The 15,496-nt window shown below is 49.1% G+C and overlaps 1 protein-coding gene across 3 annotated transcripts in view; it reads right to left on the bottom strand.

Moving 5' to 3' along the window:
- Window positions 1–15,496, bottom strand: part of NCKIPSD (NCK interacting protein with SH3 domain) — a 54,158-nt gene that overhangs the window by 10,782 nt on the left and 27,880 nt on the right. For all 3 annotated transcript variants that reach the window (XM_075762084.1, XM_075762085.1, XM_075762086.1), the window contains 4 exons: window positions 12,808–13,436; window positions 4,899–5,069; window positions 3,645–3,731; window positions 2,058–2,196 (listed from right to left, as the gene is read on the bottom strand). In XM_075762084.1, the coding sequence (XP_075618199.1) occupies window positions 2,058–2,196; window positions 3,645–3,731; window positions 4,899–5,069; window positions 12,808–13,436 (1,026 nt within the window). The remainder of the gene's footprint in view (window positions 1–2,057; window positions 2,197–3,644; window positions 3,732–4,898; window positions 5,070–12,807; window positions 13,437–15,496) is intronic.

Below are 15,496 nucleotides of genomic sequence, written 5' to 3'. Positions count from 1 at the left end.
AGATCCTGCAGGTCGGCAGTTGCAGGACAGAGCAGAGACACTTTTCACCCACTTCCACTGTGAGGCTTCTTAGGTCCCCAAAGCAGAGCTGTCGCTTGCTGGGAGACAGGCCTGCTTCAACCAGAAGTGCTACATGGAGATCAGCAAAAGCGTGCAGAAGTAACCTAGCTCAGAGCTCGATGCTCTGCTATATCACAGCTGAGTTGGCTGTGCTATCTGGGAAGATGCAGACCCTGGCAAAACGCCCTGGACAGCAATGCTGCCACCAGGCAAGGAGTAACAAGGGTGAGCAGCCCACCCTGCCTGCACGAGGGCAGCTTGGGGGACAGAGTAGGAGGCTGATGCCTGTTTGGGCATGGTGCAGAAGATGGTCACCTGGAGCCAATCTTTATGAATTAGCGATGGATGCACGATAAAGTTTATCACAGTCATAGTCCCATAACCAAGTATTATTTGCTCCTTGGGCACTAAAACTGCAGCCTAGAGAAGAAGCTTCTCATGCATAACCAGGTAACACACCAATAGCATAAGAAGTTCATTGCATAGAATTGATAATTACTGGTAGCACAAAGAGAAAGTGTAGCCAACACAGGCGTAAGGATCTCAGCCCCCTACCACACCACTAGTGCTTTGCCCTGCCCTGAAACACTATTTTCCAGGCACTCCCCACCTTTGAAATGCCTGCACTTCAAAGCATCTAAGCAAAGACAAGCACAAAGCCTTCTGCAACAGGCTTGATTTTCTCCTCCCATACCCCTTTTCCAGACACCAGATTATCCCCTTAGTCCTGTCCACCATGCAGTCAGGTTGGCAGAGCCTATGGTGGGACGCTGGGGACAGGGACATCTATTATGCATGTCCAAGGTGGCCATCTGGGACATTTACTTGGCTCACATGAAATGGATGTAACGGTCCTTGTTCTGTGCAGGCTTGTCAATCCATACACAGTCTCATCACTAAATTATACTTCTCCACAGATTCATGATGCCCACAGCAAACCAATAGCTACAGACTGCAATCAGGGCAGCAAGGCTCCGAACACTGGGGCTCTTCTGATTTGATCCACGTGATCACTCAACAGGTACTTTACTTGTGGGTCACAATTAGCACAAAACAATGGATTTTCAATATCCCTTTAAGGGAAAAAAGTAGTATATACCACTGCAAGCACCGGTGGCCTACAGGCTAACTGCAAAACAGGGAGCAAAGCTGTGCCTGCCCAGGGCCGGGCATGCATGGGGAGCTGGAAGGTAATGTCAGGGCCGTCCTACTACATGTTCACTTTGTTCTTAGGCTTCTCCTCAGCATCTGCTCCTGGCTGCTGGGAGATAAAGGACCCTGGGTTAAGCAGGAGCTCTGAGGAACAATGCTAGCAAAATCTGACCACACCACCACCAAGCTTTCGAACACATGGAGCTGAAAGGGCAGGAAGGACATTCCCGTTAATAGCAGGGACAGGTCATCCTAACAAATGGAGCAGGAGCATGAAGTAGAAGGAACATGAGGGCAAAGCCTGGGTACGGAAAGCAAAGAGCTGGGAAAAGCAGGGCAGTGGCACTATCCTGCAAAGGACCAGGACCACAACTTTGTTAACAGCACAACCAACTCCCTCGATACAGTGGTGGAGAGAAGGTCCTTTCCTTTAATCAGCACACATCTCATTCACCAGCAAGAAACACTGCAAAGATCTAGTGTAAAGTGCTGAGAAAACCTGCATATAAGCAGCTGCAGAAATCTTCCTTGAGATCCGCAGGTGTCTCTTGTCAGCATCATGAAACAAAACTGGAACAGCTCAAAACATGCTTTAAGATATCTACAAGAATGCAGATCACTAATGGCGCATTCAAGAGCTAGAGGGCCTTGCATCACTGGACTGAAACATCCCCTCCTGTGCATTCTCCACTTAGAGCTGTAATAATCTGAACAACTTTAAAAACAGACACCCTTCTCCCCAGAGCACTGGGCAGGTAGAGCAGTCAGGGGCCACCAGTGCTGCTGTGAATCATCTAATGGAAAGACACGTCCCTTGGAACCGGGGTACAGCAGCTCTGGCTCACCTTGTGTGTGAGTCTGCATGTCCCGGGCCAGCTCCATTGGCAGCACAGAGTTTACAAGCGTTGAGATGACCGCAGCATCCAAGTTGCACATGGCTCCAAAGCACTTCAACAGCAGCAGCCGTAACGGCACCCTGTGTTCCTGCAAAAACAATTTATTAGATCAAATGACGTCCCAAGCAAGGGCTTGCTCTAACTGGCTAGAAGTTCCTGCTGTTGGGAAGCTACAGACCCTCCCAGGATGACGGTGAACCCAGAAGCTCTACTAGCTTTTAGCAACAGCGTAGGAGTCCTTTTACAATAATGTTCATAACTGGGCTGGCTACAGGCTGTTAGCACATGCGGTCAGATGGCAGGTGGCAGCCAGAGCTCAGATCTGAAGTGCCCCACTTAATATGATACAAATCAACAACCTATACCCGTCCCCAGCAAACAAATTTAATTTACTGGGTAGCCAGGATTCTCTGAGCACACTGAGGTTTTGCAAGTGCTGCTCTGAAGGATGTTTCCCGACAACACGGTATTTGCAAACTCTCTTCAGCGTGTCATGGTTAATGATCAGGATGGGAGCAGCTCCTCCACTGTGAAGCTGTCAGGTTTGCACTGGGAGCGGAAGGTATAACCAGAAAGTTTTGGGACATGCAGGGATTCCAGCAAAGACGATGCTCAACCTGCAGCTCAGCTCCCACACAGGAGCTCTGGTGCTGGGGTAACCTTCATACTCCAGCCTCAGCCAACAACCCCAGGGTTGAGAGAGGAGTGAGCCAAGCCCTGCCACTGGGCACGACCAGCCAGGACAGGAGACCCAACTGCTTTCCACTTGGCCAGGCTTCCTTGACATGTCAGAGAAGGGCAGGCAGTGAAAGCCAGCAGGCTCCATTAAACCTGCCTTCTGCCTTCCCACTGCTCTCAGATACGCAAGCTCTGGTGCCAAGCTCTGAGTTCAGGCACATAAGTGCCAGATGAAAGCTAAATGCTGCTTTTAAAAGGCATGATGTGCTGTAGCTGGAGTGTTACGGACAAGATGAGGACAAGTTTCCAACCCCCGCAGAGTCCTACAGCATCAAATTCCAAGAAGGAGAGGGACAAAGCAACACTGCATAGGCATTGAAGGCAAAACTTCCATTTCTTCCTCTGAATACTGATTTTCTTCCTCACTCCCAGGGCTTCTACTCACAACCTACTTTCCTAAGCAAAGCTGTTTACTAATGCACAAGAGTGCATCAATTAAAAGAGGAGCAGTCACAGCCTGTCAGCTTTCCCAGGGCATCCTCAGAAATCCTTCCTCTAGACATTAGCAATGCCGATTCTGTTCCTCAGTGGAGCTAATAAAAGCAGCAAGCTTTACCCTTCACAGTGCTAGCTACCGCTTCGAAGTCTATAGCGTCCTCTGCTCTTCCATACAGCTTGCACGCACAGCATTGACATTAGCCAGCATGCAAAAGGGACGAGCTGCAACGCTGTCTAGCTCACAGAACCGCCCTATCCAGCGGGAACGTCTTACATATATTCATCACAACAACCCTGCTCTTTTACACCTTCATGAAAACCTCAAAAAGAGGAGAGATTTGATGCATTCTGCCACCTTACCATCTGATAATATGCCACAAGGGACAGGACTGATTCAAACTCGTTCTTCTTGCACATTTTCTTGCAAACTTCTGGGTCTGCATCTGTCTGGAAGCAGGAATGAACGGGTCAGCAAGGTGCCTGCTGCAGGGACCTCGAGGGAGGCCAGCTGCTTTCAGATCTCCATAGCCCCAGCCCAACTATCTCACAAAGAAACTGAAAGCGGAGCACAAAGACAGCTCAAGAACCACTCCCCTGCAGATTCTGCATCAAAGCGAATTATTGAGAAATGTCTCTGCCACACAGCATGTCTTGGGCTGAAAATGTCTAAAAAAACCCCACGACCCGAGCAGCAGCTTGATGAGTGCATCATGCAGTTGCACACAGCAGCTCCAACGCCGTTCCCACCCTGAAAAGTACTGTGAGTCTCCTCCCACCCCTAAACTAAGAGGAAATGGTTGAACAAAATCCCCCTCTGCCTTGCCCTGCAGGCCCACAGCGAGGCGGCAGGCCATATGTTGGGTGACTAAGACACTGGCATTTATTACACAAAAAAAATATCTGTTCTGCTTATGTCAGTGCTAGAGAGGAATATGAAACGGGCACCAGAGCAAACCCCACACCAGCACTCATAACAGACCATGTCACCGTGCTGAGCGGCAGCTCCCATACCATCACACTCCCTGCACGCGGATGGGATTGTACGTGCTAGTGACAGCATTGGGACAGTACTTTCCACTGCTGCTCACTATGGGGATGTACCTCTCCTATATGCACAGATGTGGTGAGATACTTTATACTTGCTCACAAAAATAGCTTTGAAGCTCACTTACAAGACAACCAAAGAGTCTTCTTTGCATGTAATGGGCCTCATCCTGCATGTACTTCCCAGCCACAGAATACATTTTAAGTGGAGGACATTTTCTACAGGCCTAGGAGTGCAACAACACCCACAGCAAACTTCTAGGTTTGCTGTGAGACAACAGTTTTTTGTTTTGGAGGTGAGGGTTTGTGTTCTCCTGTGATAGGTAAATACCACTGGTACCATGAAGAACAGTCCTATAGCTTTTTTCAGAACGGGTTTGTAAGGTGGAGCAGAGGGCAGCTCAGGAGCACTGCAGACCTCACACAGGAGGGCAGGGCTTCACATCGACGGTAAGGGATGCACAAGAAAACTATGCCCTCTGGAACATCAGATCTAATGGCAACACAGGAGGTCAGAAAAAGAGAACTTCACTGGGACTGTCTGCTCCGTCTATAGAGAAATTTACTCACCAGGATGCGAAGGAGCTCCTCCAGGTAGCAGCAGATGACGTTCTCATCCTCGTAGAGCGCCCAGCTGCGCTGCTGAGCATCATCCTTGTGCCTGGCCAAATCTGCAAAGATCACCTCCAGCCGCTGCTCATCGTGGCAGATCTGCCCCGAGGGCAGCCCCGCACTCAGATTCTGCGCAATAGCAAAACCACCGGTTAGTGGGGTCCTGACAGCCAGCTATTGTTTGGGTGCCTGTTTCCTCTAATCTTTGTCTCAGGACTGGCAGCTGACCTCATTCAGTCAAGAGCTGGCAGCAAAAAGACAACAAGTTTAAGACACATGTGTTATTTCAGCTCTCATACTTTTGGGGCCTCTACCCGCCTCCTTTCCTTGCACAGCTAATGCAGTGAATGAATCAAAATAGGCGCCAGAACTGGTACATGGTCAGAAAGTCTTTAAATCCAAGCTGCCACCATCCTGCTAAAGCATTAGCTGTCTTCTGAGGATGTTGAAGAACCCAAGAAACCTCACTTAAACAAAGCTACACCCTTCTTCTTACTGCTTTTAGTAACCAAAGGCTAATCCAAGCAAACCAACATTCCCGAAGCCGTGGGAATTTGTACCAACGTCTCTCCTGGACCACATAATTGTAACCTCTTAGCACGCATACACACCGCAAACTTCCCCACTTCCCCTCGCAGCAAGCCACAGGGTATTTGCAGAGCACCATGGGCTGCCTGCCTGCCCTGGGGAGGGTGAACGCTGCAGTAAGGGCAATGCTCATTTCCTGTAAGAGGAGCTTAAGGCAAGAAGCCAACTCAGATGACCACAACCCTCTGCACATTTCATAGCACTTAAAGCCAAACTGGCCAGAGTACTACGCTCAGCGCCAGCTAAACCCTCACTCTCCCCTCCCAGAGGGCAGGCGGACAACACCACATCTTTCACAAAAGCAGTCCAGTGCATGCCAAGAGCACGGGGTAACCCAACCTCAGTGAGCTCTATTATTGCCCCACAGAACAAAACACTGGTTTCCTTCTAGGTGCAGGCATCAGGCAGGTGTTCAGAAGCCCTTCAGAGGACACACTGTAGACTCTCAAAATCATCCTGAGAATGGGGAAAGCCAAACCAGTCTGGCACAGGCCAGAATCGCAGCCGGGCAGCAGCTGCGCGCAGCTCCAGGCTCACCCCCAGTAACACAGATGTGTCCTGGACACCAAATCACCATGCTGCACAACTGCCTCCAGGAAGGAGAAGTTCCCTTCACTGCCACCTCCCTGCAGCCTGACAGGGGCAGATGTTCCTTTAACCCTTGACTCAGGAGCAAGCACTTGCATGGTACTCTACGTGCCAACTGCTCAGTACCAGGTCTGCCATCTTCTGCAGCAAGGACGGGAACCAATTCATCTTGGGCTGCTTTGGTTCTGCTTTCTTCCAAACAGCAGAGCTCAACCACTGCTCACAGCAGCTCTGAAGCTTGTAGCTATGATACAGACAACTCAGCAAATCTTACTGCACATAATCCTTTCGCAAATTGCTGTCAACTGCATCCCCATCACTTTACCTCATACATAATCCTTGCCCCAAAGGCTTCACTCTTCAGTTGTCTTTCCCACACTTTTCCTCTCCTTTGAGAAAGAGAGGGGAGTATTCAGGCAGCACTTAACCTGCCCCAACAGCTGCCGTGGTCTGTGATTTAGGATAAGCTGCTAGGGCCTAAGTATATCATATGAACTACCTGGATTCCTGAAAGCAGGGCAAGAAGGGGAGACCAGCACATGGAACTGGGCTGATTACAGGTGACGAGTCCAGGCACCATTAAGAGAGATAAGGACTAATTTGCAGAAGAACTTAACTTATATACACAAGGGTTTGGCAGCAACAACAACAAGCAGCAGCAGATCAGCGAGGTGGAAGAGAACTGAGCCGAGAAATTCAAACAACAGGGAAAACCCACTCACTGAGACAACAATTTTTTGATTAAGCTGTCTTGTAGCACGCAGTGACAAGCTATGATCATTCAGTGCGAAAAGGCCTTTGCTGCTGCCAGCCAGGACACCCTGCTCCTGCATGGTGTCTTCTCCTGGAAGCTTAGAGAAGACTTCGTCCTGCCCTGGTGCAGCTCCTTCCTACAGGCTGGCTGTACTGCCAGGGGCAGCAAGCCTTTAAGCAGGTTTCACATTGCAAGCAGAGCAGAAGGATTTTGTACGGAGACACGAACCCATGTTTTGTGTCAGCGGCGACACACACAGAGTCACAAACTCACAACACCAGCACGTGAGATTGCCAAGCGCGGGACTGGCACCCTTCCTGCGCACCTTCCACCCTCCAGCCCTTTCTGGGAAAACCACTCCAGGTTTAACGGTAACATCTCGCCTGCTTTATTAGAGACAGACTTGTTAGTAATTGGCTTTGGGGGTATTTGGGGTGTGAACTAATTAGAACTTCAATTTAGTGCTTCAATTATATAATTAAAAAGTATTCTTGTTGTTGCTGCTCATTACAGAATTTTTGTCAGGCAGGTTAACACAGGAAGGAGTATGCTGGTTTAACACAAGCCTCTATGCTCTTAAAATTTTGGGAAGCTGTGGACAGCCTAGGAGAAAACCAGGTAACTAGCTGTGAGAGAGGATGGCAGCTTTCAGGAGCTGAGCACAAATACAAGAGCATGTCCCACTGAACAGTGATTTATCACAGAAGCAAATACATTAGTGAAGCAGCTCGCTTGATCTTGCCATCTCCTCTCTTTAGGAGGACCTACAACACTGCAGTGTCACCTGCCTGTCCTTGTGTGTCCCAACTGCTTGGGAGAGGGTTCTCCATTTATGTACCTTACTCACATCCTCCTCGCCAGAGCACTGCAGGGCTGTCCTACCCTCAGTCCACTGCTGGGATGTCTTTTTGGATGAGCATTTTAATGAGTACTCGTTTTAATGATCACTATTCAGCCTCTTATCACTAATCTGCTTCCTCCAATCCTTCATCTGCAACACTTATAACTCCACCAAGCATCAAGCTCCTAATGGACTTGGATGAGATCAATCCATTAAAAAGCTCTTCAATCCGACTGGTGTAACTACACCACGCACCGTCTCAATGCACTCTCAGCACCATTCTCAGCCCTCCCACCACCGGGGTCAGGTCTCCGCTTATTAAACATCTTGACAGCTACTACAACCTGCAGCCTTGTCATATGGTCATTTCCAGGAATCTGCTGGAGAGCCCATAAGCAGGAGGAGGTTTCGGTATTTCTAACACCACCACTTCGCATTATCTTGCTTCAAATAGTTCCCTCCTGCCAGCCCAGCAGAACAAACTGCTGCAGGGATTTTGTTCTTCCTGAGCAACCCAAAACCATTCTGGGAACCTCATCGCACCCACGCTGCTCAGAGGCGATCATGTCTGTCACGCAAGACCAGCTGCCGTCCTGCTGAGCTCTTCCTCACCTCTTCCCATGCCTCCCTCCCCACTAGCAACCAGTGTCATGTGTACACACATCTACCAGTAGTTTCCTTCCTGATCAGCCCAGACCTGCCTCGGGCAAACCATCTAGCAGGTTTTTAGACACATTTCAGGGGGACTGCGCTGGGAATTCCCCTCTCCTCTGGGCAGCAAACCATTCCTACTACAGCACCATCTATAAAAACCAGGCAGCTACCACTGTTCGACGCACGCAGACTGCCAGGCTCCTCAGCAGCCACTAAACCAGATGAAGCATGGTGCAAGAGAGATGCCCGACTTCAGCTGGTGCAAGAGAGATGACGGAGTTCAGCTGAGCCAAGCTTCCCAGGGCAGGCTTTTCACACACATTCTTTCAGCAGCAGCAGGTCCGCTCCTGGCTGGGCACCCAGGGACACAGCCCCATCGCAGGCCGGCACTGCCTGCCGCACACAGGCCTGCGGGGTGTCACAGGGAGAGAGAAGCACCTGGCTTTCAACCACCACATTAGCTATGCTTCAGTAAGGTCTCTGCAGCCTTCCCTTTTCAGGTGTCCCAGCCATTTCCCGCCCAAGGCGCATTTGCTCTGCAGCAGCTCTCTCTGGATGAGCGTGGCCCATCTACAGCCGAACTGAGATGGCTGCGCGTGAAGACTCTGGCACAAACCTTCACAAAGGCTATTCTAGTAATTAGCGAGCAAAGGACTTGCCTAAGCACTAATGCATTCCCTCCACCCTCCAGATTCACTTTTGTTACAGTATTTCACTAAGGAGGAGCCCTGCGTAGGCACGCTAACAGCTCAGCCAAAGGAGTCAGCCTTGAAAGCTCTCACCCTGCTGACCTTCCCATTGTCCCAGGCGAGCAGAGGGACAAAGCTCCCGCAGGGAAGAGCTGAGCCCCAGAGCAGCATTTGTGTCTTGTCAAAAGCAATGCTTCTTCAAGCAAAGCCGAATCAATGAATGAACAGGAACTGCAAGCGAGAGGCAGCCCATGTGAATTTATGGGAAGCAGAGGGAGCTCGGCCACACTAGCCACGAAGTTTGTCAGGGCTTATTAGGGACAATAGGCAGCCACCAGGCACTGGTGACGGGCAGCTGGGAGCAGGCCATAGCCCAGCACTGCAAGGGAAACCTCCAGAAATATGTCACCTGCCAGACCAACTTCCTAACTTGTTCCTCCATCTCTGACATGCAAGAACCATTCGACCCCACCCAGCAGCCCGGGCTGATCTATAAGACCGAACTGAATTATACACCCCTGTCAGCATTTTTCGAGCTTAAATTTAAGGCAACTAGAGATGGGTCTGAGTCACAAGTGCAACACAGCAATGCTAATTTAATAAAAAGCAGATAAGTGATTTCTAAGCGCTCCCTCTCAAGGTGTAGCCAGCTTGTGTATTAGGCAATTTTGCTTGCCTCTCACTCAGTTTAATAAATCCTCAAATCGACCTCCCTAGACAAGATGTCTACGGTACTACCTCCTCCTCTCAGATGGGAGGTAATTCAACAGAGCTGAAGGCAATCACATATCGCCAATACATACTAATCCAAGTGATTCTCTAGATGCTTGAAAACAAAGCAGCATCTGTATGATCTTTAGTTATGTCCAAATTTCAAACGAGTTCCCATGAAAGCCAGCTCCAGTTTAGATGGTCACTGCAGCAATGCCTTTGAAAAGAGGTTTCATTTCCCTTTGCACACCTTACCCAGTCACTATGCTACTCATCAGGAACTGGCTCAAGGACAAGAAGAGGAACCATTTCCAAGGCCAGGTGAAATTCTGACACAGGGAAGCCAACTCAGCACATTTGCTCCTGCAGATCAGGCTTCCCCAAGCAGTATGGTACCTCTGAAGCATTTTTCCTAAGGTGTGAGCACCCCAGCACCCTCCTTGTCTTTGCTGTTCCCCCAGCATAGCCTTATGTTACCTCTTTAAAAGCAGGAGCATGATGCTGTCCCAGCAGAAGGGTCTTTTGTTCTCTTGAAAACACAAGCCTGGGCAGACTCCACGCTGGAGGAATGGCAAGGTAAATAAGAGGGAAGGTGCCACCACAATTCAACCTTCAGAAGGCACGGGGGATAGGAGCAAGGTAATAGAGTCTGGAATTGATTTAGTAAACCCGTGATCTGACTTCAAATTAAGACTGGAATAGGAGTAGAAAGAATATAACTAATTAAAGAACATGATAAAAAAGGTTGAAGTAGGTATGATCTCTACTGTGAGCAGACCAAAGCTTTAAATCAAAGCTGATCTCTTGCTCTGTTTTAGAGGGTGGAAGAAAAACCTTTAAAAATATGCAAAAGAAGAGTTGACCACATATTTGCATGGATTGGAGTGTAGAAGGATTTCAGAAGTTACAAATTAAAGAAAAAAAAGCCCTTGACTTAGAACTGACAACCCGGCAACAATTCTACACAGAAACCCCTGAGATTGTGAAACGATTTGGTACGATGAACAACACAACGTCAACGATAGTAATTTGTACCATTAAACCACACGAGTGAAGTTACGGCAGTACAGCCACCCCACAACTGTGGGTGACTGCCCTTTTAACTGTGAGACCTGGTCTTCTACACCGGGTGAACCACCTCATCTGGAACAAGGCACCTACGTATCAGCAGAGCTACAGCTTCTGTGTGGGACATTCAGGAAAAATACATATGCCAGCCACAACACTTACACCTGTGCACTGTGCAAGCCCACCCAGACTCTCCTGCATACCGCTCAAGATAGGTACTGAGGTGTTACGAGATGGGTCAGGACCTTCTGCTGTCTCTCCGTACAGTACCAGACATTTTAAGTCCTGCATATGTCCTAGATGACAGATACCATATCAGTAAGAGCAGATCCATACTTGCCCCTGCACCAGCATCAGAATTTCTTCCCATCTTTTCCAGGCTGGTCTGCAACAATGGCCATGAAATTGAGGTTTGCAAATCCCCTCTGCAGAAACCTGGTACTAAATGACTTCTAGCTTATTGTATCCCGAGAACAGGAATTAAAGACAAAAATAATATTCAAATCTTGTCCAAGGTCCAAATAACAGAAAACTGAACTTAGCATGCGAGTCACAGCCAGAACATTTGCTTGAAACAGCTAAATTTTTTTTGCTGAATCTAGATCACACATTGACACGGTATTGTTATTGAAGTAGGAAGCAATTAACTGTTGGTTTATGGCCACAAACTGAGACTTGATGATTGCTTGTAGGACCCTCTCTATTCAGCACAGACAGTTAACCAGATTATGATTTGATCTAAAATTTGAATGCCATTAGTTTTCCATATTCAAATGCCTCTGAACAGTTCATTATAATCTTGCCATTAGCAATGGAACTCCAATCTTAGATGTTTATATGAAATGTACTCCTCGGGGCTGTATTTAGCAAGTGGGAGCTGAAACGTATTATCCCTCCAACCAAAGCGGAGGGCTGCCCAGGTGCACTTCATCTCAATGACTGCTGCAAGCAGCATCCTTTTACTTCCTTCCTTGCATGTCTGCGCCAGAAGAAAGAAGAATACCTGATCATTTTGGTTTATTTAGAACAAGCTCAAGATAATGCTCTTCCTCCAGTGGCTGAAAAGCTACTCTTCTGTGGTTTCTTAAAAAAAAGCAGGGCTGAGGTGTGTGTTATGGAATAACAGAGGGGTTTGCATCTATGGAAAACAAATTTTCATCGCTTTGATGAAAGACCAGGCCAGACACATAGAAGTTTTGGGTGCTCCACAGTCAGAGACAAGAATCCATAGTATGCATAGGCATGCTGAATCTACACAATGGACGTGCAGCACCATAGAAGAAAACAAGTCTATACAATGTGTTATTTTATAAAAGGTTTCCATAAAGAAGCACTTATTGCGAAGGCTCAGTTTTCCTCAGCTTCTATTTGTCACATTCATAACAGAAAATACCTCTTTAAAAAGTCACTATTCATTTCTTTCCCCAATTCTATGCTGCCACAATGGTTCTCCATGAGCCTTCATGATCAGTGGTCAACAACTTGTGTCAGAGCTTTCTTGGTACACCTCCATTCCCACCACTGCTTTGTCACCAGCGCTGTCCCTGGGACCTGGAAGGTTGCCACCTCCACGCAATGTGCTCATATAGTTCAAATCACTGCCGTTCACCTCCTCAAATGAGACACCCACCCCTCACCACAGCCTACCACTGCTTCCCAGCACCAAGGGCCCTCTCAGCTGGTTTCACCTCGTACCCCCAGCTCCAAACTCAAGGTTATGCCATACATCTGCAGCTCATTCGGGGAATAAACTCACCTGTTTTCCACTTCCCCACTACCAGTACTCAGACCTAGTTTAAAGCCCTGGTTCCCTTGGCTAGGCATTTACCCCATCTAGCACCTCTCTCCTTTCCTTTGGGATCTCACTGCACTTCTCACCCCAAACATTATGAGAGCTCATTAGCTCATAACAACATCTGCCTGATGCTAGGAGGTGGTTTGCAGCAGTCCTCAGCCCAATCCTGCACATGTTACCTTACTCTCCACCACAGAGATGAGAATCTGCTCCATGATGCTGCTGGTTGCTGGGACAGAGGTCTGGATGTGGCCGATGACCACACCGATGGCCACACGGGACAGCTCGTAGCTGAGGTGGGTGTTCCTGCGCACCAGCTCGATCAGTTCAGCGCCTATGGTCTTGGGCACGGATGCCACCAGGCCACTGGGTTCTGCTGGCGCCGGCTCCACGGCAGCCACCTTCTTATCCTCCAGGCAGAGGGAGTTGAAGGCATCCAGGCTGGCAGGGGGGGCCGGGGCAGCTTTCTTCACCTGAGAAGTCTTCTCCACATCCACAGTGTGGGACCTCTGGGTCCCCCCTTCAGCCGGTGGTGCCGGGGCAGCCCTCTTGGTCTGGGGAGATTTGCTGGCCCCATCCTTTGGGGAAGTCCCGTAGCGGGAGTGGGCCACAGAGCCGGCGTCCAAATTACGCGTTATGGTGGTGTGGACACTCCGGCTTGGGACAGGGGGTGGGGTGTTGGCAGGACTGGAGGTGGCTGTCGGGAGAGCAGTCTCTGACGCAGAAGAAGCCGTGTACAAGGTATCCAGGGATGTCGTGCTTATAGAGGAGGCGCTAGAAGCTGACCCAGGGATGATTTCAATAGTGTCTGAAAGGGAACAATTAAAAATGCCTTAGCAACAGCATCAAAGAAAAAAAGAAAAAAGAAAAAAACAAATTGCTACAGTGCAGTCCATTAAAAGGCTCATTGTGCATGCGAACAGAGCAGTTTAACTGCTCTTCCTGCCTCACTTATCTCAAAGCAAAATTGTACCAGTTCTCTCTGGAGCATTCCCACACAATCACCTCTTTAGAAAGGGGAAAAACTACTCTATTGAGATGAATACCCTTCAAAGGGCTTAGTGTTTTACGCAGGGGAAGGGAGGGAGGGAGGAACAGGACTAAGGGACAGAAAAGTCTTTTCCCCCGGCTTAGTAAGGGCCTTTTTCTGCATTCAGGATCTAAGCCCTCACTTTTGAACGATGGTGCCTGTGAATTGCAAGACACTGAAGGCTTCACACTCCAGCCTGCGCCTCCCTCTTGCACGAACCTTCACCAACTGCACACCACAGTTAGCACCGACGGTGAAGGAAACATTTGGCTGACAGCACCTCTAGTCTCTCCCTTTCAGCACTCTAAACCCTTTGATCACGAGCTCCACAGCCCTGCTAACATCCACTGCTTTCACAAGCCTCCACATTATCTGCTCTGCTGTATTTCTCCCCCTGCCTCTAGTTTTGACTAGCTCTAGCAGTGGTAGCTGCCCCACCTTCCAAGGAATAAAATCCACTATAAACGAAGAAATGTTAAGATTTTTCTCTCCTTTAACCTGGTCTAATATATATTTTTGGTAAACCTTATCCATTCATTTCTAGGGGGCAGAAATGTATGCAAGTCTTTCCCTGATTATGAAAAGAGTTACTTGAGCAGACACCAGCTACCTTCATCTAGAGCTTCAGGAGAGCAGCTGATGTTGGTGCTGGAAGAGGAGCGCACCCCACGGGGAGCCCAGCTCTCAGGGAAGGCAGTTTCCCCCACACCGAAGGAAGGGCCAGTGGGACAGACCCGTGAAATGCCTTTACTGCACCTCTGCAGACAACTCCAACCCCTCCTGCTCCATGGGTCCTGGGAGCCCTCCAGGACTCCATCCACAACTCCATCCCAAGGCAAGCACAAGCTAGGCAGAAAACAGGGCCCTTCCTTTCTACAGGGGTTCAGCATCCCTCTTTCCTCCTCCTCCTCACAGAGCAGCATTCACAAAGTCACAGCTCCCACCATTGCTTCATTAAATCAAGATAAAGAGTTGAAGGACAGCGACCTTTGTGACTTTATCAGGGAGTGTAGTGACAGGACAAGGGGTAATGGGTTCAAGCTGAAGGAGGGTCGATTTAGATTAGATGTTAGAAAGAAATTCTTCACTGTTAGAATGGTGAGGCACTGGAACAGGTTGCCCAAAAAGGTTGTGGATGCCCCATCCCTGGAAGTGTTTAAGACCAGGCTGGATGAGGCTTTGGGCAACGTGGTCTAGTGGAGGGTGTCCCTGCCCACAGCAGCGGGGTTGGAACTAAATGATCTTTAAGGTCCCTTCCAACCCAAACCATTCTGTGATTCCCACTACCGAGTGAAAAATGGCTCAATACCATTAAGTCAACTGGTGCCAGCCCCAAGTTTCAATTAACTACCTGCAAGTCAACAGCTCTGCCCCGCTCTGCACCAGGGAACATGAGTGGGCTTGAGATGGGCTGTGTGTCACTAATGGTGTGACTGTCACAGCAAAGGAGAGCACTTGGGCAAGCTGATAGCAGCTCAGCAGGATGACCGCTGCCTCTGCCAGCTCAACCACGCTGAAGATGGAGAAGCTCCTGCCTTGGCCCCATGGTCATGACCAGCAGCTCCCCTGCCTGTGGGCGGCATATACACGGCCACGACCTTAGTGTTGTTTCTGCTCCTTACAGACAGCAGCCACTGATTTTATGAAAACCTCATCCAAGCCCTGTACAAAGAAAGCACCTGACAGACTGGGAGCCAAAAGCAGACTTGGGCAGGTCCTGAAAGTGCTACCAGTGAGCTCCCCCTGGTGAAATACCAGGCTCCACACTGCCAGGGAAGACTCCCTCTGCCTTGCTGGGAGACAGCCATGTGTCTGCAGGAGTGAAACACCCACAAGGG

This window comes from Balearica regulorum, chromosome 10 (genome assembly GCF_011004875.1).
Source record: "Balearica regulorum gibbericeps isolate bBalReg1 chromosome 10, bBalReg1.pri, whole genome shotgun sequence".
In the NCBI taxonomy this organism is placed as follows: Eukaryota; Metazoa; Chordata; class Aves; order Gruiformes; family Gruidae; genus Balearica; species Balearica regulorum.
This window is presented reverse-complemented; position numbering and strand designations above follow the sequence as displayed.